The sequence below is a fragment of the Arvicanthis niloticus genome, chromosome 13 (assembly GCF_011762505.2).
Source record: "Arvicanthis niloticus isolate mArvNil1 chromosome 13, mArvNil1.pat.X, whole genome shotgun sequence".
NCBI lineage: Eukaryota > Metazoa > Chordata > Mammalia > Rodentia > Muridae > Arvicanthis > Arvicanthis niloticus.
The window spans coordinates 57308093-57324292 of record NC_047670.1 but is presented as its reverse complement, the minus strand read 5'-3'; the positions used below and the strand labels follow the sequence as shown (position 1 = coordinate 57324292).

The following is a 16200-nucleotide window of genomic DNA, read 5'->3' as shown; positions in this document are numbered from 1 at the left end:
CTGCGAGAGGCACTGGTGAGATACAGCGAGGACACCGCTGACCGGCCACCGCTGCATTTCAACGACCAGTTGGGCTTTGGACCACGCTCTCAAGGCAAATGCAGACAGTGGCAGGAGTGGTGGGCAAATGGGGGCTAGAGACAGTTTGGGACCTGATTGAGGTGGAGGAGGGATGGGAAGAGAGAAAAGACAGCAAGGGCTGATGGCTAACGGGTGGACAAAGGATCTTACAGCAGCTATGGGCCGTAGTCGTGGTAACATAGCACAGGAGCAGAAAAGAAGGTGAGGTCTCAGGCCTAAGTGTGGCCCTCCAGGTGTGGTCCTAGCACGGTACGGACCTGCCTGGCGCCAGCAGCGGCGCTTCTCTGTGTCCACCTTGCGTCACTTTGGCCTGGGCAAGAAGTCACTGGAGCAGTGGGTGACCGAGGAGGCCAGATGCCTCTGTGCTGCCTTCGCTGACCATACTGGTAGGTGATGGATTGGCGGGGATAGGTGGGGATAAGTGGGGCAGACAACCAACAGCCTGACTGGCATTTCTACTCCCAGGATGCCCTTTCAGCCCTAACACTCTATTGGATAAAGCAGTGTGTAACGTGATCGCTTCCCTCCTCTATGCCCGCCGCTTTGAGTACGATGACCCACACTTCATCAGGCTACTGAACTTGTTGAAGGAGACTCTCAAGGAGGAATCTGGATTCCTGCCCATGGTGCGGGGCTCAGGGGTGTCAGTACCCAGATAACTTCATACAGTGGAGACTCTCAGGGAGGTGACCGACATGCAGGAGTGACAGGAGGAGGGCATTCTGGGAGGAGATGGACAAACATCAGTGGGAGGGGAGGGGGCAGGCTGGGGTCAAGTGCTCCCCATCCATGTGGCAGCCACACACATCTGACATTTCCACAGTATGGTAGCCCTTCTGGAAGCTCAGGGCAAAAGGGAAGGTTAGAGGCTGGCAGGGAGGAGCTATGTCACTGCACTAGTCTACCCTGGAGGAAGCTGGGACCTGGGGCCGTCCCAAGTGAGCACAGCCAGGAGCCAGCCAGGCCTCTCTATTGGTCCCTCTATGCCGCTCACAGCTCCTGAATGTGTTTCCGATGCTCCTGCGAATCCCAGGGCTGGTTGGCAAGGTCTTCCCTGGAAAAAGGGCCTTTGTGGCCATGCTGGATGAGCTGCTGACTGAGCACAAGATGACCTGGGACCCTGCCCAGCCACCCCGAGACCTGACTGAGGCCTTCCTGGCAGAGATAGAGAAGGTGATTGGAAGCCCCAGGAGATGTAGCCAGGGGCTGTGGGCTGAGGTCATGAGAGCTCTGAGCCAGAAGGATGTGGTCCTGTGCATCACCACGTAACTCAGCACCTGGGCTGCCAGGGGGACAATGAGAGGCCATGTGGACCTGCCTCTCCCTACTGAGCCCACTCTTTCTGCCTGGACCAGGCCAAGGGGAATCCTGACAGCAGCTTCAATGATGGGAACTTGCGCATGGTGGTGGGTGACCTGTTCATGGCAGGGATGGTGACCACCTCAACCACACTGTCCTGGGCCCTGCTGCTCATGATCCTGCATCCAGATGTGCAGCGTAAGCCTGGCTGGGGCTAGAAATAAGGTGGGGCTGGGGGGTAGAAGCACACGTCTTAAGCTTATTTAGGACACTTGTGGCTTCCAGCACTGATTTGACCCAAACTCCAACAAGGGTGATGGCCTTCTTTCTCCCATGGAAAATACAATACAATTACAATAGAGGTAGTGGAGGGACAAGGGGTACCCTCTAGAGCACTTAACTGAGGGGATGCTGTCCTTCCAGGCCGCTCACAACAGGAAATCGATGAGGTCATAGGGCAGGTGAGGCATCCTGAGATGGCAGACCAGGCCCGCATGCCCTACACCAATGCTGTCATCCATGAGGTGCAGCGCTTTGCAGACATTCTCCCTCTTGGTGTGCCTCACAAGACTTCTCGTGACATTGAAGTGCAAGGCTTCCTTATCCCTAAGGTAGGCCTGGGACCCTCCAGTGTCTAGTCAGCGTTGCCAGCTTGCTAATGGACTGAGCTGTCCACTTAAGAAGGACTGGAATTTAGGCAACTCAACAGAACCAACTTCCCCTGGGTAAGTATGGGAGGAAAAAATGGTAGCAAGAATTGTACTATAGAATGCCCAGCTAGAAAGGCAGGCAAGGTAAAATATGGCAGGAGTGGTTATAACAGCCACTACTTATAAATACAGGTGACAGTGTGCGTACATCTGTCACTTATCACTTATCCCTGTCGTAGTATTAATGAAAGCCAAGAAGCCTCTAAGGCTGGGGTTACATAAAAGGGTCCCATATGAGGTGGAGATTGTGCATATGAACTTGGTGACCAGGGACTAGGCAGCCCAACCCCAGCTCATGTTCACACCACGTGCCTCCTGCCAGGGGTCGACCCTCGTCACCAACCTGTCCTCAGTGCTGAAGGATGAGACTGTCTGGGAGAAGCCCCTCCACTTCCATCCTGAACACTTCCTGGATGCCCAGGGCCACTTTGTGAAGCATGAGGCCTTCATGCCATTCTCAGCAGGTGCCTGGGGGGGGAGGGGGGCTGTCTGTCTGTCTGTCCTGAGGGTGACTTGAAGGGTGAAGCTCCAATGAGGTCCCAGACTGACTGAGCCCTCTCCCACCCACAGGCCGCCGAGCATGCCTGGGGGAGCCCCTGGCCCGCATGGAGCTCTTCCTCTTCTTCACCTGCCTCCTGCAGCGTTTTAGCTTCTCCGTGCCTGCAGGACAGCCCCGGCCCAGCGACCGTGGCACCTTTGTTGCTCTGACAACTCCATGCCCCTACCAGCTCTGTGCTTTGCCCCGCTAAGAGGAAGTAAGACATCTCGCTCACTGTGCTTGCTAGGGTCCTAAATGCTCAATAAATCATTTTACTGTAAACTAAATAACCCCTGTGGGTCTCCAGGCTGTAAGGGGCCTAAGCATCCTTCCCATGGGACGTCCGCATCTCCAGCTTATTTTTACTTGACCATTTGACCCCAGTGGAAGAACTGCTCTGTTGACCTGGGAAATGACCCCATTCTTGCCTTTACCCTGTCCCCACTTTGTCACCCAAATTGATAATGTTTATATGTAGATACCAACATCTGGAAGGAGGGTAGGAAAGGACTGCTGAGGTGTGGCAGTATAAGTTACATAGATGAGGGAAGGGCAGGACCGCTTTCTCCTACACACCCCCATTTCAGATCCACTACACAACCAAGGCTAACTGCTCAGCCAGCATCTTATATGACATCCCAGAGATGTAAAGAAGTCAGGGAGGCTGGAAATGATATGCAGGTTAAGTGCCCAAGGTTACCTGTTGGGTACCACATGCTTCCCTAAACGGCTTTATGGGAGTCCAGAAGCAGGTTACCTCCTAGGCTTCTTTGTCACTGCTAATTCCATGACCCAACAGAGATACCGGTGTCCAGGCCCATGCACAGTAAGAAAGGGCCTCTGTAACCAGGGTTGATAGGACCTGTAAGCTTGGTATTGAAACAGGCTCCCAGACCTTAGGAAGTTCCCAGATCTTAGCACAACTGACTCCATGAAGGACATACCATTTGGGCTATAAAACTCAGCACATAGACAGCAGTTCCTTGGAGCAGAGAGAGAATGGTAGCCAAGCTCCTAGGATGTGCATAACCTGAAGACTTTCCAGGGCCCTAGGACTCCTTTTGATCAATTGCTGCCTAAAGCTTTGGAGCAGTCTAACACCGCACGCCAAAAAATAAACAAATTTCAAAGTTGCCTGGTCTGTTACCCGCAGAGGTTACAGTGCCTTCTGTTTAGGACACAAAGGAGCATAGCTGACTCAATGTCTGGGATCCAGGTGAGACATTACAAGACTCCCCTGGTCTGTTCAGGTGTTTAAGTGTGCAGTGGCCACCCCCGGTTGTCTTTATATGTGTCTTTCTATGTGTTTCTGTCAGTTCTGTAGACTGGAGAAACATCTGAAGTGGAAGGGAACAATCCTGCCCACCATTACCCCCTTCCTCTCCCCATGGCCCACAGTTTCCTTCAGGCTTATGGGCAGTGGCTGCAGCTGTTGCTATGGCAACACTGGCAGCAATGGTGGCCATGGAGCCCACCTAAATCTAGACTCTAGGCTTCCCCATGCACAACATGCTGTCCCCATTTCCCTGTTGGTCAGTATCATGGGCTCTGCTGCAGTTGAAACGAGCCCTAGTTATGGGAGAAAAACCTTTTTAAACACCCAGTATGCAAGCAACATAGACCTGGGCCATCAAAAAACTCTGCTTCCAGCCTGGAAGCCCAGTTAGATTCTTTAGCTGAGGTTGCTCTTCAAAACGAAGAGGATTGGACCTCCTCTTTATGAGACAAGGAAGTCTGTATATAGTACTAAAAAAAAATCTTGTTTCTATGGCAGTCAATTAGAGATGGTTAAAAAGATTTAGCCATGGTTAAAAATAACCTGGGGGGGGGGGGAGGAGGGAAGGAAGAGGAGGGAAGGAGGAGGAGGGAAGGAGGAGGAGGGAAGGGGGAGGAGGGAAGGAGGAAGGAAGAGGGAAGGAGGAAGAGGAGGGAAGGAGGAGGAGGGAAGGAGGAAGGAAGGGAGGAAGGAAGGAAGGAGAAACAGCGGTCAGGGTGTTATATATGAGAGAATAAAAACAGTTTAGATTGGGAGTGGGGATAGAAAAAAATGGATGGATGAGCAACACAGGATGCAGCTACATTTCTGACCAGCACTGCAGACAACTGATTCTGCATCCCTGGAGCCATTTCTGGACATCTACCAAGTACAAATAAAAACTAGGAAAATAAAGAGGGGACCTTTAATTAAAACAAACAAACAAATAAATACCCCTAAAAATAAGGAGACAGGGGGGCTGGAAAGATGGCTCAGAGGTTAAGAGCACAGACTACTCTTCCAGAGGTCCTGAGTTCAATTCCAGCAACCACATGGTGACTCACAACCATATGTAATGAGATCTGATGCCCTCTTCTGGTGTGTCTGAAGGTAGTGACAATGTACTCACATAAAATAAATGAATAAATAAATATTTTTAAAAAATAAGGAGACAGGAGAAAGACATTGGAATCTAACAACCAGTATCAGTCTTTGTTCTGCCCCACACCCACACCCCCTACCCCGGTTAACTACTCTACTTCAGGCCATAGCTGGGCCATTAACCCTTCTGTTTCTAGCTCTCACTATAGGAACCTGGTAGCCCAACTGCCTACTTAGCTATATAAAACAAAATATAAAATCTGTCAAACTATTAATTCTAAGGAGACAGTATAACCCTGTCCCCTCCCCCCAGATGAGTTCATGATCTGACTCGTGCCCATAGAACCAATGGGGAACATAGCAGGCCCCAGGCCTCAGCACAGCTGACATCACGGTGGCAGCACCACTCAGGTCTGGGGACCCAGCACACAGGCAGCAACACCTGTGACAAAGACCCTCCTCAGCAGCAAACAGCTTTAACACCTTGCCCTGCGTTTTTATATCTTCTCAGAGTTTGGAAGGATAGTTTCTGCTGAAGGACTAGACTTCCCAGCTTTCCCAGCAGACCATGGAAGTCATTTTCACCCTATGAGAGACCAAATCCCATCTTCTGTAGACATTTTGGCTACCCATACATGTGGGTGACATTAATGTCCCTCACTGTGGCTAAACATGGTCCTGCCTGCTTTCTTTTTAAGGTTGCCTTGGACACGGTGTATTTAGAGCCACAGGACTGTAACCAATAATTATTAAATGATGTGTGCTGAGTATAGTGTGTATATTGTACTTTGACTGGAAGGACTATGTTTGTTTATATCACCACAGAGATATGCATAATGCATGGTGCAGTTATTATATTAGAATGTCATTAGGCAGCAATTCTTCAGCTTTATTATATAACTATATATAATATAGATATAGAACAGTCATATATATGGAGTATTACTGTATACATTGTGTCTGTGTCTGTGTCCATGAGGGTATGCATGAAGGCAAAGGTCAACCTCCCATGCCCTCCTTTAGGTACCGTGAGACAGGGCCTCTCACTGGGACCTGAGAATTCCTGACTAGATTACATCGAATGACCCATGGATCTAGCTGTCTCTACCTCCCCTGCAGACCATCATTTCCAGCCTTTTACTTTGGATGCTGGGGCTTGAAATCATATCCCTATGCTTGTATAGTGAGCTGTCTGCTGACTGAACTAGGTCTTCCAGTATATAAGGAGTATATCCCCATTAAAATACAGAAATATGGGCTGACAGGATGGCTCCATAGGTAAAGCCATACCACCAAGCCTAATGATCTGAATTTGATCCCTGGGACCACATGGAGAACTCTCAAAAGTTGTCTTCTGACCCCTACACACACACATACACACACACGCGCGCGCACACACACACGCACACACACACACATGTTTCAAAAATATTAAATGGAAAGACATCTACTATCCTTTGACAGGATAAAGGCTGAGTGACATAGGGCCATATCCACACCACTGGAGTCACATGGCAAGGTCAGTGCTCATAGACTCAGTCCTGTCCCTTGCCATTTCCTCAATACCTTCAGTCCCAGTCAACTGAACTTTCAGGAAAGGACAGTGATCAGGCAGGGAGATGACCTACAGGCAAGTGATGGAGATTCTGTACTGTTCCCTTGCCTGTAAAATAAGAATGCTATTAGTACCTACCGATGTTATGAGATTAAACCACACTAACGACTTAAGGCTCCACTTTTCATGTTGTTAGCAGTTTCTTTTTTCTTTACACTTGATGTCCAGTGAGAACTTTAATGAGTCATGCCAGCAAAGCCAGAGGTACCCAGATGGATGACTTAAGGATGCTTCCAGCTTCCATGGTTTGAGATGTAAAAGTCCTTGTCTAAACTGGAGATGATTAGGCTAGGTGTAGTAGCACCCAGTACTAAGAAGACTGAGGCCAGGGGAATCTGGAGTGCAAGGCCAAATGTTAACAACAGGGACTGCAGAGACGCCTCGCCTCAGTGAATGATTAAGCACTCTGACTGCATTTCCAGAGGATCTGGGCTCAGTTACCAGCTCCACAAAGTAACTCAAACTGTCAGTCCGAGGGGAACCCATCACCTTCTTGGGCACCAAAAACACACGTGGTGCACAGACATACAAACATGCAAAACATCCATACACATTTATTTACAAAAAGGCAACCATAGGTGCGGTGGGCACAAACTTGCGGAGGCAGAGAAATCACTGCAAGTTCTGAGGCCAGCCTGGCTGGTCTCCATAAGTGAGCTCCAAGTCAGCCGCAATCAGACGGCAACGAAAAAACAGTAAGTAAACAAACATACAGAATGGAGTTGTCATTATAATCCCAGGGCTGTGAATCACCAAAAAGCTCAAGCCAGAGGCGCTTTTGTGATCCACACCATGTCTAGAAGAAAACGATTTTTCGGAAGCACATACACAATATGTACAGCATACTACACTGCATACACAATATAACAGTATATATACACTGTAACTGCGCAAAGACTGCCATCGCCGCCTGGCACAGTTATCTACACACGAGGCCTTCTTCCTCGGAGCCTGCAGCCCACCGCACGGGGGTTAAAGGAACGAACTTTTGGAAAAGAGCAGACAGAGCTCCACAGACCGGGGACGGAAGCCTCGACGCAGCGCCCCCTCGTGGTTCCTCAGCGCCGCCGTCGAACGAGACAACCATTGATCAAGGTTTCCGCGGTGGAGCATGCGCATCGCAGAGCCTTTGCGTAGAGGCTTCCAGCCAATCCGAGAGCCCCAGTCCAGTCAATCCCCCCCCAAGTGCGGCAGAAGACGTCGCGTCGCGTCCCGTAGCACCGCGCGTGCGCGCGCTGAAGGGGCGGGGCTTCCTTGTCAAGATGGCGGCCGCAGCTGGCGGCCTGCGACAGGCTGCCGCGGCTGCTGCAGCCAGTACTTCGGTGAAGCCCATTTTCAGTCGCGACTTGAACGAGGCCAAGCGGAGGGTGCGCGAGCTCTACCGCGCTTGGTATCGGGAGGTGCCGAACACTGGTGAGAAGCAGGGGTGCATTCGGGGCCCCGGAGGCACCTGTCCAAGGTCTCTCTGCCGAGCTGAGGTCACCTACTAGAACAGAAACGAGCACTGGATTTCGGGGGAAGGAGGTCACACGAGCTAGAGTGCCCCACCCCGGGACAGGCCTTCCTAGCGCCCTAGTCGCCTTGGTGGCCTTTGTCCCTGTATTCTTACAGAGCCCCTGGGAGGGGTGAGCAGGGACTGAGAGAGACGAATTGATGCGTCTGCGGTCCCGAACTAGCCCCGGTGCTTCTTGAACCCAACTTTAACCAGAAAATGTCCCAGATGCCCATTAGATTTTGTAACTAAAGTGACGAGGGGATTTAGCAGTTATCCATTACCCAGTCTGGAGAACAAACTGCATCGCGAGAGGGAAACGACTTGGCCAAGGTCATTCAGTAGCTTCCTGGTGCCTTTTGAAGCCTCCAGACGAAATGGCCTCTCAGAGCTCCCTAACCTTACTCACTCAGTCAGCTTGCTCCAGAATTTTGAAGTCTAGCCCCCTACTGCTGCAAAACACCCCTTTCCCCATAGGTGAGAGAATCTAATCTGTTCACCTGAGTGGTGAGTCTGTTATCTTGGTGGTCTCCCTCAGTGCTGCCACTGTAGTGGATTTTAGAAGGGGGTGAGAGAGTTCAAATGTCCTACAAATGTCAGGGACATCTTTGAGTAGACATGTATTTAACTTGAACCACCACAGCTGATCTGAGGGGCAAGACATTTTCCAGTGCGTGACAGCTAACTCCATGGCATGCCTCAACACTGCCGAGAAGCAGTCACACTGTCCTCAGGTTCTGACCTTTATTAGCTGTGTGACCTTGGTTAAGATTTTTCATCTGTACTTGCTTATCTGTAAAATGGCCATAATACTGTCTTCTTTGGAGAATTACTGTATTAAATAGGTTACTATAGTAACATATAAAACTCAGGGGAGGCACTGATGGGGAGAAGATTTCTTCTAGTTCTTACAACACAAAATGGAGTAAAAAACCAGTACCAACCTCAGGCCCACATTCACCTGACAGCAGTTATAACATTGCACACTTCAGTCTCTAGACCTGATGCTTCACAAATACTAAGATTTTGAATGACAGGTTCTGTATCAATTTACATTTGTCTCAGTTTGTCATTTTACAGTTCTTTCCTGAAATCCCTGTGTGCACACTGACCCTGCTAACCAGCTCTCTGAGAACCTAATGTTGTATTTACCATTTCTGTGATCACTGAATTTGAGTATAACAAAAGACTCAAACCTGATTTAGACACAGCATGATTTTGTCTCTGTGTGGTTTTGTGACTTTTTGTTGTTTTGTTTTTCTGAGACAGCGTCTCACATTGTAGCATTGTCTGGCCTGGAACTTGCTACATAAACCAGGCAGGCCTTGAACTCAAAGAGCCATCTGCCTCAGTGCTTGGTCTGGCTTTTGTTAGGATTTTGTCTCAACTCCTTGATCCATCAGCCTGAGTCCCCAATACTGGGGTTAAAAGCATGTGCCACCATGGTTGGCTGATTGCAGTTTTATAGATCAGAGTCATGTCAAAAGAATAGTCAAAGCACAAGGTATCCTCGTTAACTGAATCTACTGGCCTCTGTAACCAGAATGCCTTGCAAACCCTTGATGTTGTCTCTGTCACCTTCCTATGTGGTCCTTTTGTATCCTTCATGTCCTCAGCAAATCTGCCAAAGGCTGAGTGTCAGGGAATGAGTGACTAAACCCTGATTTTCTTTCTTTTGAAACAAGACCTTGCTGTGGATCCACCACAGTACCACACAGCCCGAGGCACCTCCAGCTTGTAGGCTGGGTCTATGGCCTGTTAGTACCAATCCAGTCTAACCTAATGTCCAAAGGACACCCATGTGGCACATCAAGTCCCGTCACCTTGAGTGTGTGCCACTGGTTAGCCACTGACTTAATAAACTGGTGAATATTGTGACTTTTAAAATCATTTTATTACTTTTAAAGTCATGTGTGTATGTGTGTACGGGTCCCTGGAGCTAGAGTTAAGGTGTCTTGGAGTTGTCTGACATAGTTGCTGGGGCTGGAAAGGCAGTGTGTGCTCTTAGTGTGGAGCCACCTCAGCCTTCCCACTTTTTATGGGAAGAGAAGTTTATTGTGTTCAGTTTCAGTCCCTTATATGGGGGTGGGGGTGCAGAGTGGCGTGGCTCATGGTTCCACAGTGGCAGCCGTGTATCTTGTTTGCAGTCATAGGTGACTGTCCCCACTCTCAGTTAAGGCCTAGAGTCTGGCCTTCCCCAGGTTGTCTGGTGCTTTGATTACAGCCTTCCCTCCCTGTGCAAACATTTAGCAGTACCCCTCAGCTCCCAAATTCATATAGTACTTACAACCTACACTACATTATTTTACACAGATTTCAACTCTGGTGCCTTTATTTTTGCTTGTTATCCCATATAAAAATAGTATGATAGTATATTATATATTCCATATAAAAATAATATTCCTCAGTGATCAAGCCCTTGCCTGTCCAAGGCCCTAGATTCTATCCCAAACTGCTCCACCCACACACAAAAAGCAAATAGGTACACAGCTTCTCCAGAGGCCCATTAAAGAGCATTGAGATCCCGGCTGGGCAATTTAGTAAGATGGGGTGTATCCAGGCTGAGGGTTGGGTTATGTGCCATGAAGTAACTGAGCCACCTGTCCATGTCCAGTGGTCACCCACTGACATAAGCTTCTAAAAGCCTGTTTAAAGGTCTGGTTTCTACAGCCGTGTTTTCTCTTTAGTTCACTTAATGCAGCTGGATATCACCGTGAAGCAAGGACGGGATAAAGTCCGAGAAATGTTCATGAAGAATGCCCATGTCACAGACCCCAGAGTGGTTGATCTCCTGGTCATTAAGGTAACTGACCCTCTCTGACAGACTGAAAAGATCTGCTGGCTTGTCCTGTGCTTCTGAGTCTTCAAGTAAATATCACCTCCATTAAAAGACAGCTGCCGGCTGGGCAGTGGTGGCACATGCCTTTAATTCCAGCACTTGGGAGGCAGAGGCATGTGGATTTCTGAGTTCGAGGCCAGCCTGGTTGAGGGCTACACAGAGAAACCGTGTCTGGGTGGGGGGGTGGGGGGTGGGGGAAAGAAGACAGCTGCCAACTCAGCAGCTGTTGTGTTTTTCCAAGTTCAACTTAGAGGTCCCCTTTTTCTCTTTTTTTCTTTTTAAAGCCGAAGTCTCACTATGTAGTTCTGGCTATCCTGGAACTTGCTCTTGTAGACCAGGCTGGCCCTGAGATCCACCTGCCTCTGCCTGCCAAGTGCCAGGATTAAAGGTGTATACCACCATATCCCACCTGGAGGTCTCCACTTTTGAGATAGTCTCAGTATATAGCCTGGGCTGGAACTACTTATCTCTTACCTCAGCCCCCAAAGTAAGCTTGAGATTACTGAAGGGGAGGTCTGGGGTGGGGGTGGGGGGGACACTGCAGCTTTAACTGTGTAAAGTAGGACGTGCTAGTTCCTGTGGGATGCCACCCTAGAAGCTGTCTCACCTGTCTGCAACCACAGGAAGGCAGAGTAGCTCTGGATATGCTAATGTACAGTCATTAGCAAGTCCATGCCAAACACAACACAGAACTGAACTGGAGTGCTGTGTTCTTCATTGATGGCTGGAGCTGACTACCTCTTCCTTCCTGTACACAGGGAAAGATGGAGCTCCAGGAAACCATTAAAGTATGGAAGCAGCGGACACACGTTATGCGGTTTTTCCATGAAACAGAAACACCAAGGCCAAAGGATTTCTTGTCCAAGTTCTATATTGGCCATGACCCATGAGGTCACCTGATGGGAAGGTGCATGTTAATATTTAATTATTTTAGAGTATAAATAAGCTCATTATTTGATGGTTATTTGTGATAAAATTGTACTGGTGAACCTTTTTCCTGTGGTCTCTCTTATGTCTTGCCTAAGTGTGGGGCCTTAGTGCACATGCCATGTTTATCCCCTGCTCCTGGAGAATGCTGTTTGCTGCCGACTGAATCAGACTCTTGCATGGTAAAGCAGGAAGGGATGTGACGCTGTCCAGATTCTCCCACAGTGGACATGAAGCTGACGACTTCGTTACTGTATCTGTACTTAATGTATACAGCTTCCAAGACTGGGCTTCTCGGGATCAAGGATCTCCAATCAGAGGGAGCAGAGCACCGAGCACCGTGGGGACAGCAGGAGAACTGACTGCTCCAAGGCTAGCCCGTCTACTTAGGAGCACTGGTCCATAAATGAGCTTAGCTGCCTCCTCACTCACTGTGCAGAGCACACTGGTCAGTGCTAACACAGCACACTCTGTACTTTTGTTCAAACAGAATTTCATGTAGCCAAGGATAGCCTGCTTACTCCCTGTGTAGCCAGGGATGACCTTGAACTATTGATGTTCTTGCTTCTACCTGGACAGTCCTAAATAATGGAGGAAAGTACTCAGAGTCTTGGGGTTTAGTTACTGAGTAACCCCACAACACCAGGGATCCCTGTTTTCCCTAATGGGCCCAAGTGTTACAAAATAGTCGTCTAAGCAGGAAGCTTTGCATGATCAGCACATGGCAACCCCTCCAGGCCTTAGTGGCTTTGAGGCAAGTTTCTGCTGGACTTACATAAAGTAAAAAATTTCAAGTCGGGGGAGGGGGTGTGTGGAAAGATAGCTCAGTGGTTAAGAGCACTTGCTGTTCTTGGAGGGGACCAGAGTTAGTTCCCAGCACCCACATCAAGCAATTCATAATAACCTTTAACTCCAGCTTTAAGGGGAATCATGCCTTTGGCCTCCAAGAGCACCTGAAAACAGATACATGGTTTAAAATAATTTTAAAAGAAAAAAGGTCTCAGTCCCCCTTAATTGCATTTGTGGTTGTATAATAACCTGGATATCCTGGCTCTAAACCAGATGCTTCTTGGACACAGAAGAGACAAGAACGTGCAACTAAGCCTGCTGGGAGTGAGAAGTGGGAACAGCCTTTCATCATACATGACTCATTTATTATATACTCAGAATTGGCTTGCTTGTTGTTTTCAGTGCTCTGTAGACAGCCTTGAGGAAACCTCCAGAAGCACAGGATTCCGAGCTGTTGTCACAAACCATGAGGAGGTGAGGCTGAGGGCTTTCCTTGACCCTTCTGCCAGCAGGAAGGGAGCTGAACGTGCCGCCATTTCATTGGTGCTTTCTCCTGTTCTCCCTGGGCCCTGTAGAAAGGCGTGCATCAGTCACTTTTAAGACAGCCTCACATAGCCCAGAATAGTCTCAAACCAACTGTAGTCAAGGATAATCCTGAAGTTCTAGTGTTCCAGCCTCCCCCTCCCCAGTGCGAGGATTAGTGCTGTGTGCTACCAGGCCTGGAGCATTTCTCTTCTGTTTTCTGCAATCAGCTCTTCTGTTAACCCAGGCTATCTGTGAGCTCTACTACTCTTTCAGTGCTGGGATCACAAAAGCTCACACCAGGCTTTAGCAGTAGTCACTTTCAAATAGGAGGGTAAAGGAAGATGACAAAGACAATGAGTGGGCGGGGTGACATGGTGGAAGGAGGATAGGCCAGTACCTGGAGATGGGAAAGGATGTAACCAGAAACAGCTGGGGAGGGGAACACTGCAGCTTTAACAGTGTGAAGTAGAAAGTGTGAGTTCCTGAGAGATGCCACCCTGGGACACTCCTTCACCCATCCCCTTCTTACTGGTGTCTTCTGCATTCCCGTTCTTGACCCTCCATGATTCTCTTTATCCCTTCATCTCTGAGGCAGAGACTGCATTATTTCATAAAGTACAAAGCACATGAGTCATCAAGAGAATGTCGGTAGACTGAAGGTACATCAAGGGCACTGAAAAGTCTAGGAGAAAGTCTCAGTGGGTGAACCCTTCTGCCCTGAGGGTCCAAGTGCTGCTGCAGGCCAGGCTATCACAGATCAGATGATCCACCTACTTGTGCCAGTCCATTTACAAGAAGAACAGTCTTACCTGTTAATCATCGTCATCATCATCCTCTGGGACAAAAATGTCATGCTCCTCAAGTAGAGCAGCAAAGTTCTTGCTGATGAGTGTCCCAACATAGAGAAAGGGGATCACAATGGAGAACACACGGAGAAGACCAAAGGACATCTGCAGAGAGAATTCAGTGAGCTCCAGAGACCAGGGGCTGTGCCTCAAGCCCCGCCCTTAGAGGCATCTCCTGCAATGGACCCCAGATCCAAATACCACTCGATTTTTAAAGTCTTTGGGGAAACTCAGAGCAACAAAGACAGAAAGTGAGCTTTATGACCATCAAGACGGATATCAGAAAGAAAAACATAAAGCTAAACTAAATTTAGGAAACTAAGCAACTAAAAATTAGGGCCCAACCAGCTAATTCCTTGCAAGAACTATACCCAGTTGGATGAGAACACTAGGATGGCTGGGCTGTAACCAGCTCTCTATACGCCAAAGTGAGTTCAGGGGCTGGAGGGATGGCCCAGTGGTTACGAGCACTGACTGCTCTTCTAGGGGACCCAGGTCTGGTTCTCAGCGCCCAAATAGCCTCTCACAAGCAAGTAACTCCAGTTCCAATGATGCCACAGTCTCGTCTGGCCTCTGTGGGCATTTGGCACTTAAGTGCTTCACAGACATACATGCAGGCAAAACACCCATACACATAGAATAAAAATCACGTTACTAAGAGGTATGCACTGAAGTGGTCTTCTACCTAGTTCTGCTTTAACTGGTTCCTGCTGCTGAGCAACCTTAGTTCACATTTAACTTTAAAAGCATGCAAAGGCAATATGGACTGGAGGAATGCCAATAAGATTTCACCGGTATTCGCTTTCTGTTTTTCCTAGCTGTGCCTTTTTATATAGCAGCTGCACCTTCCTGCTTCTCACTCGGAACCCTGACTGCGGTCAACTGTTAGTACAGCTCAGGCTTGCTCTAAAGAATTTTGTTTTCCCTTCAACTCCACACAGTCCTGCAGTCACAAAGCAAACCTTTGGTGTAGGAGACTTCCCATTTTCTTTAGGGGTAGAGAGGGCAAGTGTCAGAGTTCAGGAATGGGAAAACCAGGATGTGGCCCCTGGTTGTCCAGACCTAACTCTGCTGCCAGCTTCAAATGCTGGCTTCAGGGCTCTGCCCTGGGTTCATCTGTAAAACTGGCACATTCCTCAGGACAAAAGGTCCTGCTCCCAAGTCCCCCCATCCTTTCTCCTTCATTTCTTTTTTTTTTTAATGTTTCTTTCCTTTTTTTTTTTATTATATGTAAGTATACTATAGCTGTCTTCAGACATCCCGGATGAGGCATCAGATCTCATTCCAGATGGTTGTGAGCCACCATATGGTTGCTGGGATTTGAACTCAGGACCTCCAGAACAGCAGTCAAGTGCTCTTAACCACTGAGCTATCTCACCAGCCCCCTTCATTTCCTTTTTACTAAGTATATTACTTCCGCATTCCCTTCTCACTCTTTCAGTAATTTATTTATTTTTATTTTATGTGCATTGGTATTTTGCCTCATGTATGTCTACACGAAGGTGTCAGGTCTTGAAGTTACAGATAATTGTGAGCTGTCCTGTGGGTGCTGGGAGTTAAACCCGGGTCCTCTGTTAGAGCAGTCAGAGTTCTTAAGCCATCTCTCAAGCCCTCAGGACTATTATGTCCCATCACCTTTAAGGCAGAGATTGCATGACTTGTATAAATCGACACAAAGCCCTGCTTCTGGCCCTAAAGAAATGGGTCATTATGTCCCTCAAGATAAGACATTGCACATTTCACTGCTGCCCTCCAGCTTCTGTGTCCAGGAACCCAGCTTAACACTGGGTTTTATGGAAGCATTTTCCTCCACCTGTCAAAGTCAGCAAAACCCAGCGGCGCAAATTGAGTCCTAGGTCCGGTGCCCTATGCCAGTACTATGATTGGCCTCTGCGCCTGTCAATCAGGACAAGGTCATACGCGCTCCCCCAGTGACCAGCCTCAACCCCTTCGCCCCGCCTCTAGACAGACACTCACTTTCACCGGCTTGGGCAAAATGGCGCCGCTGCGAGTGACGATGACTGACCTCGACGGTACCTGGCTGAGACCTGAGCAGCCTGGTACAGTGTAGACATCGCCACCTCTCCTCCCCCTCGGCCCGCTCCAGAGAGCCCCGGGTCGGACTGATACACAGGCCAGCCGGCGAGCCACCATGGACGCCATCTCCAGCTCCGCCCCTCGCTG

General features: G+C 48.8%; 3 protein-coding genes across 5 annotated transcripts in view; 2 read left to right on the top strand and 1 right to left on the bottom strand.

Annotated features, from left to right (window-relative positions):
* LOC117718815 (cytochrome P450 2D4) overlaps positions 1-3762 on the top strand; it is an 11022-nt gene extending 7260 nt beyond the window's left edge. For 2 of the 3 annotated variants that reach the window (XM_034516733.1, XM_034516732.2), the window contains exons 3-10: positions 1-94; positions 315-467; positions 547-707; positions 1078-1254; positions 1437-1578; positions 1804-1991; positions 2413-2554; positions 2661-3762. The exon at positions 1-94 is cut by the window's left edge and continues 78 nt beyond it. In XM_034516733.1, coding sequence (XP_034372624.1) covers positions 1-94; positions 315-467; positions 547-707; positions 1078-1254; positions 1437-1578; positions 1804-1991; positions 2413-2554; positions 2661-2839 — 1236 coding nt within the window. In that variant the 3' untranslated portion in view covers positions 2840-3762. Of the gene's footprint in view, positions 95-314; positions 468-546; positions 708-1077; positions 1255-1436; positions 1579-1803; positions 2106-2412; positions 2555-2660 lie in introns of those variants that run through there. The other variant, XR_013103386.1, reaches the window with a different exon arrangement.
* Positions 3763-7820: 4058 nt separating this feature from the next.
* Ndufa6 (NADH:ubiquinone oxidoreductase subunit A6) lies at positions 7821-11924 on the top strand. The gene is made up of 3 exons (XM_034517193.2): positions 7821-8012; positions 10779-10894; positions 11689-11924. The coding sequence occupies exons 1-3, from the start codon at positions 7862-7864 to the stop codon at positions 11818-11820; spliced, it is 399 nt and encodes a 132-aa protein (XP_034373084.1). The 5' UTR covers positions 7821-7861; the 3' UTR covers positions 11821-11924.
* A 1065-nt stretch (positions 11925-12989) lies between these two features.
* Positions 12990-16179, bottom strand: Smdt1 (single-pass membrane protein with aspartate rich tail 1). Its single transcript, XM_034517194.2, has 3 exons — positions 15994-16179; positions 13981-14121; positions 12990-13215 (listed from the first exon to the last, which is right to left on the bottom strand). The coding sequence occupies exons 1-2, from the start codon at positions 16177-16179 to the stop codon at positions 13984-13986; spliced, it is 324 nt and encodes a 107-aa protein (XP_034373085.1). The 3' UTR covers positions 12990-13215; positions 13981-13983.
* Positions 16180-16200: the final 21 nt, after the last annotated feature.